This window comes from Watersipora subatra, chromosome 7 (genome assembly GCF_963576615.1).
Source record: "Watersipora subatra chromosome 7, tzWatSuba1.1, whole genome shotgun sequence".
Classification (NCBI taxonomy): Eukaryota; Metazoa; Bryozoa; class Gymnolaemata; order Cheilostomatida; family Watersiporidae; genus Watersipora; species Watersipora subatra.
This window is the reverse complement of record NC_088714.1, coordinates 26,356,113-26,375,654: the sequence shown is the minus strand read 5'-3', so window position 1 is coordinate 26,375,654 and position 19,542 is coordinate 26,356,113. Positions and strand designations below refer to the sequence as shown.

The window sequence follows — 19,542 nt, the reverse complement described above, 5'->3', positions numbered from 1 at the left end:
TTCATGACAGAATTTTGATTCACACCAAAACACACGAGAATGCACATATGTAGTGAATGTAGATGCTCACACCAACATGATGAAATTTGATGATTTAATGAAATATATTTCATTAAATTCTTATCTTTCTCTCTTGCGGTGTTCTTAAGATGACTAAGACTGTCTATGGTTGTGGATTATATATGATAGCAGATCACCAATCAGCTCGATTACAAGTAGTTTTCTGCCATGAGTTTGTATTCATACTCAATTTAAAATTTCTTTTAGCTACATACATCTTTATGATTTCTCTCACCATCACATAGTCGTGAGTATAATAGTAGCAGTCGATCTGGCTCCATTCTGTGTACATGGCCCAACAATCTCAGACTTTTTTCAATAAGGATGTCAGCTAATGATGATAGGCCTGCGCGTTGAGATTTCTACATTTGTCATCTTGTTTTGTCACTTGATGTTCATATCTCTCAAGTGGCTCATCAATGCAGTTTTTTTATATGAGCTTGATAAATCATCCAGGTTTCTGCGACATATAAGAGGGTTGATAGAACCACTGCTCGATATACTTTACACTTCACCCTGACTGAGACATGTTTGTTCTTCCAGTCTCTGCTGAAGCTTGTCAAAGGCAGTACTACTGGCTTTGGCAGTGCAAATTCTTATCTACTTGTGTGTAAATGCCTGTGCAAACTGTTTGAACAGTCCATATGCACTGCTAATCTAGTAACAAATTTTACCTGTTCGTGATTCAAGATAACTAACTGCTATAACTAACTGCTACATTTATTGAGACTTCAAGTGTACAGATTACCATACAAGATACAACTAGCGACAGAAAGCTGTGTGAATGAATTGTATATTTATATTTCCCACGAGTAGTTAAGTTTTTTTTAATTATATAATATATATTATACACTATTAAAAATGGTTGGAGAACTAGATATATAAAACATAGATGTCATTTGATTTGACTGAACACAGACCTAGCACAAAACTATGCGATTTGCGCAGAGATTTGTGCTAGGTCTGTGCTAGGCTGACAAGTTTGAGAAACATGACTCAATGTCTAGTTGCATAGAAGAAATTACGCCAATGCTCTCTTCAATGAGCAGGATATAAGGGCTCTTCTGGCTGGCTTAATTAATGCAAACATTAAACAAAAATAGTAAATTTGAAAAGTGCAGAGAAATAAATACACGACACACATAAATCAACAGAAAAATAGCCTTTACATAGTTCCCTAAAAGGCCGTGGTAGCACATATAAAACATGATCTCTGGTCATAATCACTAATTTTCTAACACGGAGTAAGCTAGTCGTATAGAGATGGTGTGTCTGATTGACAGATGAACTCAATTCAGTCTCGCCAGACGCAGTGTTCATAAGATCTCGGAGACTAGTCACCAAGAACGCTCACAGAGAACTGAATGGAAAGCTAATCGATTATGACAGATGGAATGTGACAAGCTGGTTGAAAAGATGTATGAAATAGTAAAAATTGTTCATTTGCTAGAAGCTAGCTTTTTCTCCTGTGGACTAAAATGAAGAATGGTGGCGATAGCGTTGAATATAGCTTGCTTCCCAACCGGTTCACTCGCTGTCATATACTTATAGACTATGTTCTTTAGGTACTCCAGATTGATGCCTTCCCTTGACTGGCTGCGGTCCAACCTACGCACCTCCTCCTTCAATACAGCTGTAAGAAAAAGACAAGTATAACAGTGATGTAGGTGTGACATTGGAGGTCCAAGTGAAATGCAAAAAAATATATATACCGAAATAATTTAATACGACAATATTTGCTAATCATACAGTACCTTTTTTTTGGAAATTTAAACACAAGACCTGATTCGCAGTGGCGTTTAGTTAGTAGAAGAATCAAGCTATTAAATCAATTTTTTGCATTTCTATACTTCAAGATATTTAGAGTGGCTTTGCTATTGATTGATATGTTAGCAAGCAACGCTTTTTAATTTGATAATGTTGATAATTTAAACTATAATAATAAACTCTCATAACAAGTGCTAACCAGAGAAATAACTAAAACCAATTCAATCAAAATATTAATCTAACGCATAATCTAAACAATTGTCTGGAAAAATCAAGGACCTGATGTACGTGGCATCTGCTTAGAAGAATAGGTCTACTTTGATCTTGTTATACAATTGTTTGAGAGAGAGTTAGTTGTCTACATAATGGAGCTTAGAACTTGGATCTACTCAATACTCCATTCTCAACAGCGTACAGCCATACCATGACATATGAGTGCCCAACATACGAGAAAATCGAAATATGAACTGACTTTCGAGCAAGGTTCTTCCTTCAGTTACGAGAAACCTTCGAGATACAAGCATACAAGCTGGTTCGCGATGGCCAAATATGCAAGAGGACACTTTGAGAGCAGGATTGACCATCTTTCTCATCGACTCAGTTTGATAAAATTTCAAAACGGTCGACTACAAGTTATAGTGAAAGCGAGGCACAAAGTGGCAAACCAGAAACAGATAACAAAAAAGCAAGGGGATGACAAAACTGAAGTTAAATTTAGCAATCTTAGCAATTTTAGCAAGAAATTTAGCAAAAGATTAAATACAGTGTCTTTAAGTGTGTTTAGTAAGCTAGATTCACTTAAAGGTTGACTTGCAACAAAATTCACATTACAGTTATTTGGTGTCAGAAGGTTCACCATGTCGTACTCTGTTATGTTGTATGTACGAAATATGTGGAAATGGTATTAAAATCTCAATAAAAGCTCAAAAACGAACAGTTAATCGCAGCCATCAGGAAAACGCCATAGGTTGGAAACCTTCTCAAAACGGCTCAAATGTGACGTAGTTGAACACGATGTGCTTCTGTTTACACATTCATGCAACATCATTTGTCAAAATATTTTCACAAATATACTTCACGCACTCAATAAAACCATGTCTATTGTCCTTATGCATATATTTCATTATCGTTGTAATGCTGTCACTTTGAGCACTGATATCTCAAAACCTAGCCTTAAAATTAGTTTAACTTTTTAACCTTAGCTCGAGGGTGTGCATATTATCCTCTGATAAACATAACAAGCCTGTTGGTCACCTGTGATGGTCAAAAAATGCTGTAGAAGTTGTTCACGCCATTTGGCGGAAGATATGGGTTACATGATCAGATTATGACTAGATGATTAGACCACGGCTGAAACGAAACTGTCCAGTAGTGAGCCCCTATATTTGATAAGGGCTTTCCGGTAGAACCCGAAGTGTTTGTCATAAACTAGTACTACAAGAAGTGTTATATTGAGCCTTTTATTGGCCTTTCATTTCATGTAATAACATCACATGTCAAAACAATAACCACGCCGAGTTGAATATGTCATCAAAATAAAGAGATTCCAACCTACGGCCGTTTTTCATAACTGTTCGTTTGTGAGCTTTTAATCACATTTCTACATATTTTGAATCTACAACACAACAGAGTAAGACATGGTGATTCTTTTGATACCAAATAACTGTAATGTAAATTTTGTCGCCAGTCAACCTTCAAGTTAAATTCAAAATTAATCTTAAGTTACGTAGCGTCACAAACGCTTAGTGTATCTAGTCTCTCTCGCACCGATGTTAACCATTATGGCTGTCTCGAAGGTAAAAACTCCATACAATACTGTACATAGTAATGTTACATTTTAATGCTGATCATAACCACTAAATAGGTATTTGTTACATTGGGTGCGTAGATACTGGAATTACAACAACTAAAAACATGTTCCATCGCAATATCCTATGTATAGGTAGTTTGGTCATGGTAAGAGAACAGATTAATTTGTATTTAGTAATTTTATATAGGAAATATTGCATTGAGATATAAGAATATTAACATTTGAGCTCGGCACCGGAACGCGTTAGGCTCGTATGTTGAGACATGTCTACTATTATTTGCCTCTATTGGGAAAGTGTATGAATTATATCTAAAAATGATCAAAGAAAATTTGTGAAAACAAATTTAGGGAAAACAACACGAAACTGCAAGCGAGTTTACTAGAGCATAGGATCACATGGGAAGACAACTTCCTAAATCATCTCAGGTCAGCCTTGAAAGTGTTAAACAAATAGTTTACCTTCCTGAATGTGATTTGTGATAGTTTTACACAAAAATTTAAGTTTTATCTGCGTAAAATCTAATTACTTGCCAAGTCTACTTTAGTCCAATTAAACAATTATTGTCTCAAAATGTAGCCAACACACCATTTTAACAAAAAACTTATTAGCTCTTATATATGCTAGTTTCAGTTTTTTAAGGTCGAATCCTTGCTAGTTGATAAAGGCGTGATCAGAATCTACTTGCTAACGATTCTATAACTCCTCATCGTCGTGGCTTCTCTCTACTTTTCTTATGAAATTGTTATCAACCGTATCGGTTACGGTAAATAAATCACCCTGAATGATGATATGACTTTTTGTGGCTCTGACTGAAAGAAGCTGGACCATCTTTGACTGGGCTATCTCTGTTCACATGGCTTACATTTATACTCTTTCTGTGGTATCGTAATGCGACAACATACAAGGGTTGCTACACCTGATAATGAACACTTCAGATACTACTAGACAACTACTAGGCAGAGGTTCAATTCCTTAGTCAAAGCATGCATCGGCCTAAGCACTAATCACCTAACGGCCACTCAAAATTATACACTGCATTGGGCAGCTAAAGTTTGAGAATAGCTGATATTGCTATTTATGTATTTGCAAAGTTAGTACAGTTGACATTCCTACAACGTAAATAATCTATTTTGAAAACGTTTACGTTATACAGATTATACGTTATATCATATATGAACAATAAAATACATGTAAATTGCCTAATTTGTCCCAAGTTTGTCTCAAAACTCACCCCTTTGGCCCTTCAAACAGGAAAAACTAAACCTAACTTATTAATTTAATGACTGTACAGTAAATGTAATATTATTGGTTTGTATCAACAACCTTTCTTTTTTTTCTTATAACTTTCACTTGGTTTAGGGTTCATTGTTACTGTAATTTTACGTAAATAGAGTAAAACAAAAATAAATGTTTACTAGAGTTGTGTCTGTCTGTCTATTTTTCAGAAGCCAGGGTTAGAGGTTAAAATAAAAGATTGATTTCGGCACTCCAATTCGCACAAAATAAATAAAATTCATGACATTCAGATTGGCAGACCCACACTCTAACACCTGCACTGATTGACAGCCTTTAACTCTTTCACTACCGCAAGCTGATGTATCGGCTTGCGCAGTAATATAAGTACAGACCGTAAGCCGATGTATCGGCTTATCAATAGGGTTGCACTTTTCTTTTCGTTACGAAACCTACACATTAGCTAAGCTAATCAAACTTTGTCTCCAACGAAACAACCTTGTTGCCAATCACGTGCAACCAATAGAAAAATTTTTGGCTCAACAATTCCATTTCTAATTATTTTTCAAGACGGCACAACCAGATCGTTATCGTTATGGCAATAAGAAACACAACGCGTTCGTTTAAAGCAAAGAAACATTACAAGAGTAAGAATTATTAAACAATTTTATAGTTATCTTGTAGAATATTCTTTTCTGAATAAAATGCATTTTACAGTAAAACGATATATGTTTTTATTCTCGAGATATTGCTTAAAATACTAGCGGTAAATCATTTCTTCGAAAATCTGTTTGAATTAATTTGGGAAGAATAATCGTTCGGTCAGAATTTAATGCGGTAGCGAAAGAGTTAAGTATTTCTGAATAATTGTGCAGCTACTTATTCTCTTTGCTTTATGGGCACAGCTGAAGATCTTACCCGGCACCCTAGAGGGTCCTAGTATATATAATAGAGATGCCCCTCGTACATCTTTTTCTCTTTCAAGTGCGACAAGAGAAAAAAAGATATTTTTTAGGCCAACTATGCGACGCTTGTCATTCAAATCAAATTTGAGAACTTGCGCTGATTTGACGCTTTATGTTATACGGAATTTCTTATGTAATACAATGTAAAAATTTACATAGATTCTTTACATTAAATGAAATTTATGTTACAGGAGTGTCTACTGTATAAGGTTTACCAAAAGCTACAAAGAGGCCCTTCATCACCATTGCCAAGCCCTGGTTAACGACGGGCACCAATAACAACGCTTCATGCTAAGTTTCAATACGAGGCAGCTCACCAATTTGATCTTCGTACTGCTCCTCCTTGACACTTATGCTTGCCTGAAGTTCGTGCAGGGCTGCCTCAAGGTCCCGTTTTTGTTTACGAATAGCGGAGAGCTCCAAATTATTTCTAGAAAGTTCTTGGTGAAAATGGATGAGCTGAGATGATGGCGCAGACTCCGTGAAAAGATCCTCCACTGGGGAGGTCGGCTCCTGCAGAGCGAATAGAAAGCATTACATACATGTGCCAGAACCAACAAGTGGTAAAGTGACCACTGCTTCAAGAACTGCACAAAACAAGAATTGTATCAAAATTCGTGACTTCCTATCTCACAATGTATATAATGTTTTACATAACATGTTTTACTCATCAAGTTTTGAAATCAAATCGCTGCAGTGTTCATGAAGCCATGTTCACATGGCAGCTGAGTAAACACTTCTTAAGCACGCGTATCTCAGCTGCAACAATGAAAGTCTTTTGACAGAGGCCATCAGGGGTCAGAATCAAACTCAACAAATTAATATCTTTAAACTGTTTCCAATTTTTCATTCATGTCATCCCATTTGCTCGGCTCTGGGATATTGAATCAATTGTTTGTAAAAACTCAAATAAATTTTGCATTCTGTTATTTAATGTTGGTCAAATGACAGCTTAGGTTGCACCTGGTCGAACCAAAGTGAGCATGACAAAAGCCATCCAATTGCCCGCTTTAAATCTTAAAGCATTTCAGCTGTTCAGCCGAGCAATGATCCAACACGGAAAGCTTTGCTTTACTACTAAAGCTAAATAAAGCTTCAATAAAGTTCCTTGTATAACATTCTAGCCATGCCTTCAATCACTGTGTTCCTTCCTCTACCTGTGAAGTTGGAGCATCCGTTGCTAAAACAGGGTTTGGTCCATGAACTTTTTCCTTTAACATATCTAGCTCTTTGTCTTTTTCTGCAAGGAGCAAAATGGTCCTATCCCTGTGTTGCCGCAACCGCTGCTCGGCATCAGACACCTTCCTTTGGCACTCAGATTGGCTTGCCGCCAGTTCCTGTGCAAACATCATGATGCCATGAACTAGATCGCTGCCGCGATTGTAATCGAGTTGCATTAACCTCTTAATGGATGTTCATTTGCTGCTGCAAATTATAGCCATTTAAAATGAAAGATTTTACTTTTGTAACTATGACTTTCAACATAAATACTCACAGATGTGTTTCATGTAGTTATTAGGTCTCAGCTACCACCACACCTGCTTTATAACACAAATGACATGTTGCAGGTAGATGATTAGTTTGAAAGTGATTATATACCTGCCGGTGCAGGGTATGTAGGTTAGCTATAGACTGACGCAGGTCTTCAACTGTCTGCTGAGTTGTCTGCTCTTGCGCATGGTGCTTGTCCGCCGCATGGCGAAGTCTTTCCTTCAATTCTATCACAGTATTCTTCAGATCTTCCATCTCCTTATTACCTCCATGATCCTGCAAGTAGCTCTTCTGTGTTACTAAATAGCACCAGCATAACATTTAAGACTAACTGCCACGAACAGCTTTCATTGTTTTTTCATAGGTAAATCAGACGCGCTGATCCCGATTTTGTACTCAAAATAAAGACTGGTCCACTAACTTTCCAATTCATTTTTGGTATTGAAAGCTTTTTTACAGCGATTCAATATCAGTGATGCAAATAACGCAATCGACACAACAAGCCTTGCCCATACATATGTGACGTAGCCTAGCTTTTTAGGGACGGAAGAATTATAGAGATGGGTGTCTTAAAACCCATCATTCTCTAAATTCAGCTTTCAAAATAAGCTCAGTTTTTTCTGAAAGGTAGATAGACTATTTAACATTACTTGTAGCTTGTTACAGGATAGCTAATAGGCTGAACGCCGAGAAAAATGAACTCAAAAATGTGCGATAACAACCGCTAGCTTATGATGAAATCGAGTTTTTTTTGAGCTCATTTCTCTAGATGTTCAGCCTTTTAAACATTAAAATATTAAAAGCCCCTGTCTCAAAGGTAAGAATTTTCCCCGTAGTGCATTGTAATGTTATATTATCTTGTAGATCATAACTACAAAATTCACTACAGTCATTGTAGGTACCTATGATTATTAAGGCCAACATATTATTTTGTTACTTATTTTTTAATGATGATGATTTTTACCAGGAGGTGATTGCATTAGATAATTACCATTGGGTTTCTATACCACTCTATGTACATCTATAGCCTACGATATTTTCGCATGGCAACGCTGGCATGTGAAAACTGACATGACAATTTTGGCATGCCAACACTGAAACGAACTAAAATAATATAATTGTAAACCAAATAATTTTTCATGGTAATCGTAGCAAAACAGACTATATTTAGCCATTACTTGCTAATGATTTTACATTTACATTTAAACACCTTTACATTTTTATTTTTCCTCCTAATCTGTTTCAACAAAACACTTCTTTCACGTTATGAAGTTTGAAAGTTACAGTTGTTTGACAAAGTTTGAAAACCTTTACAGTTGTTTTTATTTTCTCTCCTAATTTATTTCAACTACACAAAAGACTCTTCTCATGATATGTAGTTTGAAAGTTAGAATGGCAAATGCTGTTATATGATAAATACTAATAAATTTTCTGTCCAGAGACTTTTCTACTGCCCGGGCAATGCCGGGTAGTCTATATATATATATAAATCTCAGGGTTTGTCGTTTGTCTTCTGTATGTCCAGCTATAGCAATAAAATTTTAGGAATGAGAAATCTGTCTTGCACTGGATTTAAACTTGGAACCTCTAGGTCTGCAGATAGGTATGTCATCCCGTAGACCAAGTGGGTACATTGCTGTACCATGGAATAATTGCAGTCATACTCATTACACATGTTAAAATACGCGCGCTTGAAGCGCTTGTGAAAATACTATTGGTTAGCCTACTACTAGCACACTTGAAGATCATGATTGCGTGGGAGATCATGACGCGTAACAATCACAAGCTGGCTTCACGGCTCTTGTCGCAGTACAGATTTAGACAGCATTTTAACACGTCATTGCAAAAAGGGCACATTGAGATATGTAAATTACAATTGATTTTAACTCAAATCAAAATGTGAATATAAAGTTTGTAAAAATCTGATGTAACATTTCCTTCAACAGATTCACAACCTTAAAGTAGCTTATTCGTACCGCTCCTCGCATTAAGTTAAAAACATGACCTTGACAGCTACCCTGAGCAGTGCTTCCTTGACGTTTGACACGAAACAGCCATATGTTAACAATATCTATCTTCATTGTCTTTTGGTCAATGAGGTTATACAGTTGATGTCCAGTTTGGTGATATCTGTAATATTTTTGACCAAAGGTCAAACAAGCTCGTTTTATGTAGCTTTTGAAAATCAAGTGTGTCACCACAATTAGCCAATGAGGCATGAGTAATACCACCAAAAGCACAAATCAAACACATCAGTGTCTACATTGGTAAAAAAAACAGTGGCCTGTGCCACCAGTCTTGAAGCTTAAATAAATCTATTTTCAGTTCAATAACGTTATCTAACAAAGTGCTGTCGCTCACACAATATGCAAACACAGTATATATCAACATAGTATACCATAAAACCTCTATTTAAGCGCTGTGGCACTGTATTTTTCAATCCTTCCTTTATAGCAGCGTTGTATGCGAAGGTGATGATCAAATAAAGGATGGCGCTTTATTTTTCTACTAACTCGTCAGAATTTTGAAAAGACATATTGAACCCTTTTACGGTCGAAGTGACGCTAATTTAGCCCATATTTTATACTTTCCTTCGGGGGGAGCGACATTACAGCCATCGGCCTCAGCATTTATACTAAGCCATTTTTCATACCTAATGTCAATGTATCAGACAGAGTCAAGCAAGGAACCACTTCAAGTAAGCCATTAGACGGATACAGTTATTAATTATTTCGATGATGGTGTCGCTTTCAAAGCTTTTAAGAAAAAACTGTAAGGCTTTGGAGTTAGAAACGGACTTAGACACGAAACAGTGGCTGCTATTACGTCATACGGTGTTCCTGAAGAGTATTCTCATCATCTTTAACTTTTCAGATCAGTTGTAAACCACATTATGGACGAAACTGAAAACAATGGATCGAATTTATACTTTAGTGACTTCGAATCATAGTGTAGTTCTGACGATTGTGACAATCGAACTTCTCAAGTACACTGTCAATAAAACCAAGGCAACACTACAGCAACAACGAAAGAATTAGTCGTTATTGGTGTAAGCAAGTCATTATTGGTATGCCTACCATTTTGTGGACATTTTTTTACTGATCACTCTATGATGGGTTCGTAAAGATAAAACATAATGAATGTCAAAGTGGTGATCTATTAGAGGTGACCTTTAAATAAAGGTGGAGCTGAAATAGAGGTTTTACGGTAATGAGTTTGTCGAACACGCCTACCTTGGATGTCTTATTTTTAAGTACTGACTGAGCTCGTAATTTGTATCTTTCAAACTCTTCCTTCAGCTGAGAATACTCCTCCTCACACTTCCTGTGCAAGTACGTCTCATCAGTGAATAGTTCTCCAACCACGTCTGCAAAATATTCTACAGTCAGCACACGGCTTGCTTGATATATAACAAATACTAGCATTGAATCAAGTTGATATTCCAGGATCCATGAGCAAGACTGCCATACTGTCATAATTGAGAGAGGAGTTCTCTGTTTCACAGGCTTCCCTCAGCAGTGATTTAAGACTACGAAGTTTGTCAACGAGCTCTTCGATTCCTAAGTTAACATCATCGGGCTCTGGATTCGCCACCCTTGCCAGGGCTGTGTTTTCTTGGTCCAATTGTGTAACCCTATCCTTCAGTTTTTGAATAGATGTCTGGTCCGTGTACCGAAGTTTCTCATAATTGCCGACCATATCACTCAACTGAGACACTTTCGATTCTAGCTCGCTGATACGCTTTTCCGACTTCTTGCCAATATCGACGAGCCTCTCCTCGGCCTCATCCGCCCGCCGTTGCTCTTTGACTATGTTGTGCGCATGTTGTTTCTTAATATCAGATATCTGATGCTGAAGCTGACCCAATATCACTTGTTGACTGGCTCTATTCTCATAGTCTTTCACCTTTGACCTCATCTCTTGCAGCTGATTCGTCATATCAGCTATAATCACTTCATAGTTTTCCGAAGGTGTGGAATTTTTCTGCATGATTAACAATTCCTTCTTCAAGTCTTCGATCTACAACAAGGAGTATAATGTATTAAATACATGATGCCACTTTAGCTGAAAACGCTACCAAAGTTTGCTAAAAGGTCTTTGAAAACAAAGCATCTGTGCTTGCATTATACAAACCCTCCCTTTTGTGGAAGCCCTCTGTGGTTTTATAAAAACAATCAAAGTCGGTAAAACATAAAAAGTGTGCAGCACAAGTATTAAGCATGCTTTATATTTACCTCTGATTATATAAGCTGTTTACTTTTAATTGTTCTATTGTGGTACCTACTCCCTACAGGCAAAAGTTTATATCTAATGTTGATAAAATTATTATGAGGTGACTATTGGCTACATCTCTTGGTTTAGCAAATTACAGTTTTTTTAAATTTTTACAGATGTATATATTTTGATAGTGTTAAAAATCAAAGCAAAATTAACTGCTAAATAATTTGTGTGATGAGAATTTTTAAAACATTTCTGCACAATTATGTTGTGAATGTCCTTAGCTGGTTGCTATGCAACTACAATCACCAGATAAAATGTAAAAAATGGAAAGATTTCTGTGGTAAAACCGATAAAAGTTATCCTCAGAAAAACATTTTTTAAGGACACAAATGAAAACAGTCTCCAGGTTCAAACAAGAATACTATGCATGGAGAGGGTTTACACATTTACACATGTGTACCAGTTGACTAATAATTGTTGATGGATAATAAACATTCTATCTTCTACCTCCGGGTGAGGCAACAGAGACATGGTAATAAATATATCTACAGCAGTCACATTGTGATAACCTTTGTGATGTGATGCTACTTTGGTAAGATGCCTACTTATAAAATAGCCATCAGAAAGTTATAAACAGGATAACATAAACAAAATTAAACAAATAAAACAGGACAAATCAAGATAAAAACAACCAAGCAAGTGCTAGTGCGGGTATAGGATGACAGGCTATTAGTGTCACATTTAAATATTAGGATGGGAGGCTACTAGCATCAGATCTAAAAGTTAGGAAGACAGGCTACTAGTATTACATCTAACTGTTTCTACTTGTGCCTTGACTGATGATGGATACCAGACGATCGCTAGAGGTATTAAGCTGTTTGGTATCAAATTGTTGGTCATTTATTTTTTAGAAATATCAAAAAAAAAACAACGAAATTGGCGGTAAAATCTGTAACCGTATAACAATCAATAGACAATCAGTATGTACAAGTTTGAAAACCATCAGGACTGGTGTAAAACCTCCCAAGTTTCCCACTACTCAAGGATGATGCTACTGGCAAGTGTTGCTGGTTATAGACATTGTTAACAAGTTACATTTATGCATGTTTTACCTAGTTTCTACCTGCTTCCTGAAAATCCTTTCAACTATTGAACTGTGTAAACATGGTGAAGGGTATAATTGTATCAGTACAGCTACCACCTGCGTATTACCCACCAACTGATGAGGTAGCCAACACATACACACTCAAACACTCTACATAGAACTGATCATATCATATTACCTGGTGCACGAGATCTTCTCTTTCAGTTATTCGTTCGTTGAGGTTCTTGTTGAGCTCTCTGAGCATACTCGCGTGGTCTGTTTGCTCTCTCTCCCTCTCCATCTGCTCCATACGAACCTTCTTACGAAGCTGCAACATGCGGATAATGATAAATATTATAATCTAATTTATAATTTGGGAATGAACAAAACAGCACCCTACTACCTACAAACCTAGTCAAAGCAGTACCATTAATGATAACATCAGGTATGCGTACAAGGACATGCAAATATAGAAAACTGTAAACATGAGACAGCATAAGAACATATATGAATGCAAAAAATATTTAAAAGTACAAAATTGTAGGTTATGAGAATGGTTATTATCTAAACACGAGTGAGTAAGAAGACATACATAGTTGATTCAACAAAGATTGCACGATCAAAATAAGTGAGGACTGTTGGATACATACCTACACATGTACCTACAAATGTGCCTACACACTTACACCATGAACATACACACGAACATACACACAAACATACACACAAACATACACACGAACATACACACGCACATACATACGTACATACACACATACGTACACACACACGTGTACATACACACACATGCGTACATGTACACACATGTACATACACATGTACATGCACACACGTACATACACACATGTACATATACACACGTGTACATACATACACACACGTGTACATACTCACGCGCGTACACGCACACACACGTACATACACACACACACGTACATACACACACACACGTACATACACACACACGTGAATCCATCTATATAAATATATTTCTCAAAGTTCATCGTCATGATATATGTCTAGCTATTGCAATTAAAATCTTTGAATAAAGAATCCGTATCGCAGAAGATTTGATCTCGGAACCTCCCATTCACCAGTCTGACCAGTCTACCAATGTAGCCACACGAGCTTGGTACATTCGCTAGGTGATACATGTCGGTATATAGCAGCAAATACGCTACGCTATCAGTCACGACGCCAAGTCATGGCTTAACGTCATGAGAAACTGTAGTTCTTATTTGTAAGCGGACTCAAATTTTCCATTAGCAATGTGCCAAGCTAATAACAAGTGGCAGACAACTCTCATTACTTCTCATTGCTTATATGCTGATTTTTAATACCCGGGCAACCCTGAAAAGCACAGCTAGTATAGTTATAAAATAAAAATTTGTCTTCAAATTTAGAATGCAATAACAAATTTCAAAGCAGGGCACAGGCTATAAATCATCACAGGTTAATTACAAGTAATAGATATCAACTGGTAGAGATATTTTTCCGTTTCTTAATGCATATTTATTAAAAGATCTTTGACAAGTTGGAGTTATGTTAGCGAATTTATTGCATCCAAAAGATTTAATATAACTCCGCTGGAACGGAAGGACAAAATATAGGTGACATTTGCTTTGCCCTTGAAAGGGCTAAATTTATCTTCCCAAACTTCTGATGAGCCATTTGAAAAATACAACACCCACCTCTTTTTGAACGCCACCTCCAATTGACCATCACTATAGAGAAAGGGTTGAAAAATAGATCACCATGGCGTTTAATTAGAGGTTTTACGGTATATATCTATAATTATGGGTAAGACTTTTTATTGTATATAAATAAATAACTCCTGTATTTAGGAGTTTTATAAAAATATAATTTATGTATAACTCCTTAAAGGCTATATATATATATAACCTATGACGGCTATACTAATAAAATGTATTACCTCTGCCGCAAGCTGAGTATTCTTTGAGTTATCCTCTTTCAGTTCCTGACATTGCTCATCAAGTGCTGACAACTTCTCCTCATACTCTTGCTGCCCAGTAAGTACATGTTTTACTCATCACACACTCAAACACAACATCATTTTACGCAAAGTCTATATCGGATCTAGATATCACATCATACATGAAATATAGCAACGCAAAGGCAATGATTGAACCTTGTTTATATAATTATTAAAAAGCATAAGATTACAGATAAAAGCAAAGAGATAATTCTTTTTGTCTATCTTGATACCTTCAGCACAAACATCCCGAATTATTTTCAATTACAATTTGTGAGAGGTCTGAAGTAATCGGAAACTGAGGTTTGACTATACAAATTAAAACGTCAACAATCAAACCTTTTTAAATGATGATTATTTTTGTAATATATAGTATAAAGAGATAAAGTTGTATTCAAGCTTGATATAAGCCAAGCATTCAAGTTTAAAAAGATAAAAAAATGAAACATATTGGTATTTGCGATTCAAACGTTTAATATGAGCAAACTAATTGCATGAAGGTGATGTTAATCACATGCACTAATCACGTAAAATAAAAACAAAAATAAAAAATACTAAATAAAAATATGTTAAAAAAAAAGTGAATAAAAACTGAAATCTGTAAATGCTTTTGGTAGAACTTGTAAAGTTGAACATTGTAAAAACTAAACACGATAAATTTCACAAAGATACAGTCATTCCCCCTTACTTCGCTACTCTTCGGCGTAAACATGAGGGATTACTATATAACAAAAAGAAATATGAAGCTTTACTTACAGACTTACAAATGGCCAAGTATATTCTTTGTAAGCTATGCTAGAGAGTGATATATAGTAAAAGAAATCATGTTATGTGAGCCAAGGCTAGCCGAGGTTCTTTTCACAAATGCAAACAACGCTAGAAGCTTTCAGTATACTGTACATTCAAAAGTTTACTAAGATGTATTTCAAGTCACAGAGCTAACCCAGCATATAATCTTTATATGATAAGAGTCGTATTCATCCATCTGAAGATTGCCAAACACATGAGTCAAACCCGCATATTTGAAAGCCAGGGCAGTACCAACTGCACCACTCAATCGCCTTGCTGTATCATGGAATAATTATACCTATATTTATCACACATGACGATCTCTCACAGCGTACAGGACTGGTAGTACTAGTAGCCAGCGTGCTAGTAGCAATAACAGGCATAAATTAAGTGTTGGACCATTATATTATATAATGGTTATATATCACTAAATATAATTATTAATTATACATTATCTATATATATATTTCTCAAAATTTGTCGTATGTTAGTAGGATTGATTGTTCGGCTATAGATATTAAAATAAATAATCCGTACCGAAGTAGATTCGATCTCGGACCCTGCCGTTCCCCAGTCAAACGCCTTACCCATTAGATTACAGAAATCAAATTGCTAGCTTGCCAATATAAGTCATTATATGAGAGCAAATACCAAACTACCTTGCGTATGACGCGGGTCATAGCACAACGTCACGAGAAGCTGTTCGCTCACATTATTAAACTGGCTAATAACGAGCAACTCTCACGACTTCTCATTGTTTATAAGACAAAACACTTTTCTCATGATATGTAGTTTGAAAGTTAAAATGGCAAATGTTGTTATATTTTAAATACAAATCAATTTTCTGTCCAAAGACTTTTCTATTACACGGGCAACGCCGGGTGGCACAGCTAGTTAAATTGTATATGCATAATGTGCAGATAATTTAATGACTGACTAACCTTTAGTAGTTTTCTTTCAGCAATCGCAGCTGCTTGAATATTTTTTTTCTCCGCAAGAAGGTCTGTCATGGAGCTACTCAATCTCTCGATTTCCCGTTGCTGGCTCTCAGACTATAAAAATGCAAGCAATTCCTGGTAAATAAAATTGCAAGATGAACTGCTAGTAACTTGCAGTGTACGCTAGTGAATTTTACTGCATAAGTATGAGAAGTCAATATTAATAAAACATTTTTATTCAACAAAAACTTTCTTAAAGAAAATATCAAAAACAAGATATTGATATTTTCATAAAGCTCTCCCGAATAAGTCGAAGATGTTAACTAAAAGCAAAACAAAATGTAATAAAACTGTCAAATTTGAATTTTGAGAGACTTTTGTTGATGTTGTATGGCGATAAAAATGCTGTAACGAGAAGATGAAAAAACATTGTGTTCCACATCGTAAGATGAAAAAATCGTAAAACAGGGATGTCATAACCAGGTCCATGGTCCACTGTATAACGGTGGTCCATGGTATAACAGTGGTCCATGGTCCACTGTATAATCATGGTCCATTGTATAACGTAAGTGGGAACAAAAACAACTCCTACATGAGACGAGCCAACAAACTCATAAGTGGCGGAATAAGAGTGTAATTTAAACCATAACTGTCACAAACAACTTTTATCGTATTTATTGGGTAAATCAGACACGCTTATTCCGATTTTGTACTCAAAATAAAGATTAATCCACTAACCTTCAAAGTCATTTAGGCTTTTTTAAAGCATTTCAATATCCGTTTTGAAAACAACACAATCGGCATTACAAGCTCCGCCCATAAATATGTGACGAAACCTAGCTTTTTCAGGAACGGAAGTTAAGAATGTTTAGTCCGACTTAGAATAATAGAGATGGGTGTCTTAAAACCCATTATTATCTAAATCCAGCCTGTAAAATAATTTCAGTTTTTATGAAAGGTATATAAACTATTTAAAATTGCTCGTAGCTTGTTACATGACGTTTAAATGGGCTGAACGCCGAGAAAAATGAGCTCAAAAAGCGCGGTGTTATCACAAGCTAGTGTTGTTATCGCATTTTTTTAAATATGCAATGCTAAATAGCTTATCTACCTTTCAGAAAAGACTGATATTATTTTTAAGGCTGAATGTAGATATTAATGGATTTTAAACACCCATCCCTATTATTCTAAACCAGTATAAACATCCCTACGTAACTTTTGTTCCTAAAAAGCTAGGTTACGTCACGTATTTATGGGTGGAGCTTGTTCAGCCGATCGTGTTGTTTTCGAGACCGATATTAAAACGCTGTAAAAAAGCCTTCATTACTCTGAAAGTTAGTGGACTAATCTTTATTTTGAGTACAAAATCGGAATCAGCGTGTCTGATTTACCCAGTAAATACAATAAAAGTTGTTCGTGACAGTTATGGTTTAATTCAGTCTCAAACTTCCCTTTGCAGCATCTCTCATAACCGAGATGCAGTATCTCTCATAACCGAGATGCAGCATCTCTCATAACCGAGATGCAGCATCTCTCATAACCGAGATGCAGCATCTCTAATAACCGAAATGCAGCATCTCTCATAACCGAGATGCAGCATCTCGGTTATAACCAATTACATGGTATGTTTTGATTAGAATGCCCAATCAGAGTAGGCAAAATATTTGGTAAGTATAAGTAGCTATGAAATAAAACTAGTAAAACCATTGAGTATATTAAAAAAATTAAAACCATATCTTAAAATATTTTAATATTTTAAAATAGTCTATTAAAATAGTATTATTAGTTTATTAAAATAGAGTATGAAGAGAGTATTATGGAATATGAAATAAGAGGATTTGCAAATGAAGAGTAAGCATTCCTCGGAGTAAGGAAATACCTCATCGTCTTTGACATTTTCAGCTTCACTATCATCCTCAGACGCATTATCTTTAAGTGCTTTTCGTGATGACGCTGCTCGTAAAGACTTTATAGTTGACTGAAGTGTTTCATTTTCCTTCACCTGACTTTTATATGCTGCTACCAAATCTACAACAAATAAAACACTTCCACACAGCTCTTATCAAGACCTAGGTACTGTGCTGTCAAAAGAACCTGTGCAATTTACTTACCTTTAATTTTAGTCTCGTATTTATGAAGCTTTTCCTGTTGATTTTCTATAGTTTTGAGAAGAGCACTCCTAGATTCAGACATGACTACTGTTGGCGACTTCACAGATGTTGTCTTTTACACATCTTATAATCAGATGTCTTCCTTTCACAGATGCAACATAAGATGATTAAAAAGAAGACAACCTTGATGATACCATGTGTTATTGCAAGTTTGATTTTTTAATACACAAACAGATACTTTCTTATGAATACCGACTAACACTCTTCATAATTAACACTAGTAATAAAAATAACGTTATTAAAAAGTGTTCAAGCAAACTCAGTGCTCAAAATTTTTTCACGCTGGGGTGAAAGGCAATGCATGCTGCACCCGTGGCTAGACATTAGAGGTGTATTTGGTTGTACAGATGGTATTTGGTTGTACAGATTGATTACCTTTTGCAGGTAAATTTGAATGAGCCTATAAAAAGTGTTTTGTATTCAGAATTTATATTGAAATTTTCATTCAAATGGTATTGCTTATTCTACAAGGCCAGCACTGTAACGGTAGATATAGCGTATAATTAATATACTTGAGTACTGTAGCTTCTGATTGTAGACAACAGGATACGGATATTCGTGAGATTTAAACATCTTCTCCTTCACGGCCCATCGATGTCGAATAATAACAATAATTACTTAAATACGGGTACGGCTACTCGCGCGTCTTAACGCGAACAGACAACCCTTGCATATACTTTATGAAGCACGCATTTTTGTGTCGAGAGGTGTGAATCACACATGAGAGTTGCTTACTCATCGAAGAGCCACAAAGCTTCTCAGAGCCCCACGACCAACGGAAGCGTATAACCACCAACGGGAGCTCGCTAGTTTCCAAACAAACAGGCCGCTCCCACTATTTCTATATATCGTACCGGTAAGTTATAATAGAGAGGCCGCAACATTAACTAACAAACATTTTTCCATTGGCAGTTGCTATGAAATCGATTGTTGTATTATACATCATTTGAAAAAGGACAAAATCTGCTACAATAAGCTACCAATAATTTTTTGTGGCA

General features: G+C 36.0%; 1 protein-coding gene across 1 annotated transcript; it reads right to left on the bottom strand.

Moving 5' to 3' along the window:
• Positions 1 to 769: 769 nt before the first annotated feature.
• LOC137399553 (GRIP and coiled-coil domain-containing protein 1-like) lies at positions 770 to 19,187 on the bottom strand. The gene is made up of 12 exons (XM_068085725.1): positions 19,057 to 19,187; positions 18,485 to 18,626; positions 18,253 to 18,401; positions 16,377 to 16,487; positions 14,587 to 14,676; positions 12,832 to 12,960; positions 10,798 to 11,347; positions 10,561 to 10,694; positions 7,436 to 7,603; positions 6,994 to 7,173; positions 6,154 to 6,349; positions 770 to 1,693 (listed from the first exon to the last, which is right to left on the bottom strand). Exons 2-12 carry the CDS (start codon positions 18,564 to 18,566, stop codon positions 1,500 to 1,502), a joined length of 1,983 nt encoding a protein of 660 aa, XP_067941826.1. The 5' UTR covers positions 18,567 to 18,626; positions 19,057 to 19,187; the 3' UTR covers positions 770 to 1,499.
• Between the last annotated feature and the right edge of the window lie 355 nt (positions 19,188 to 19,542).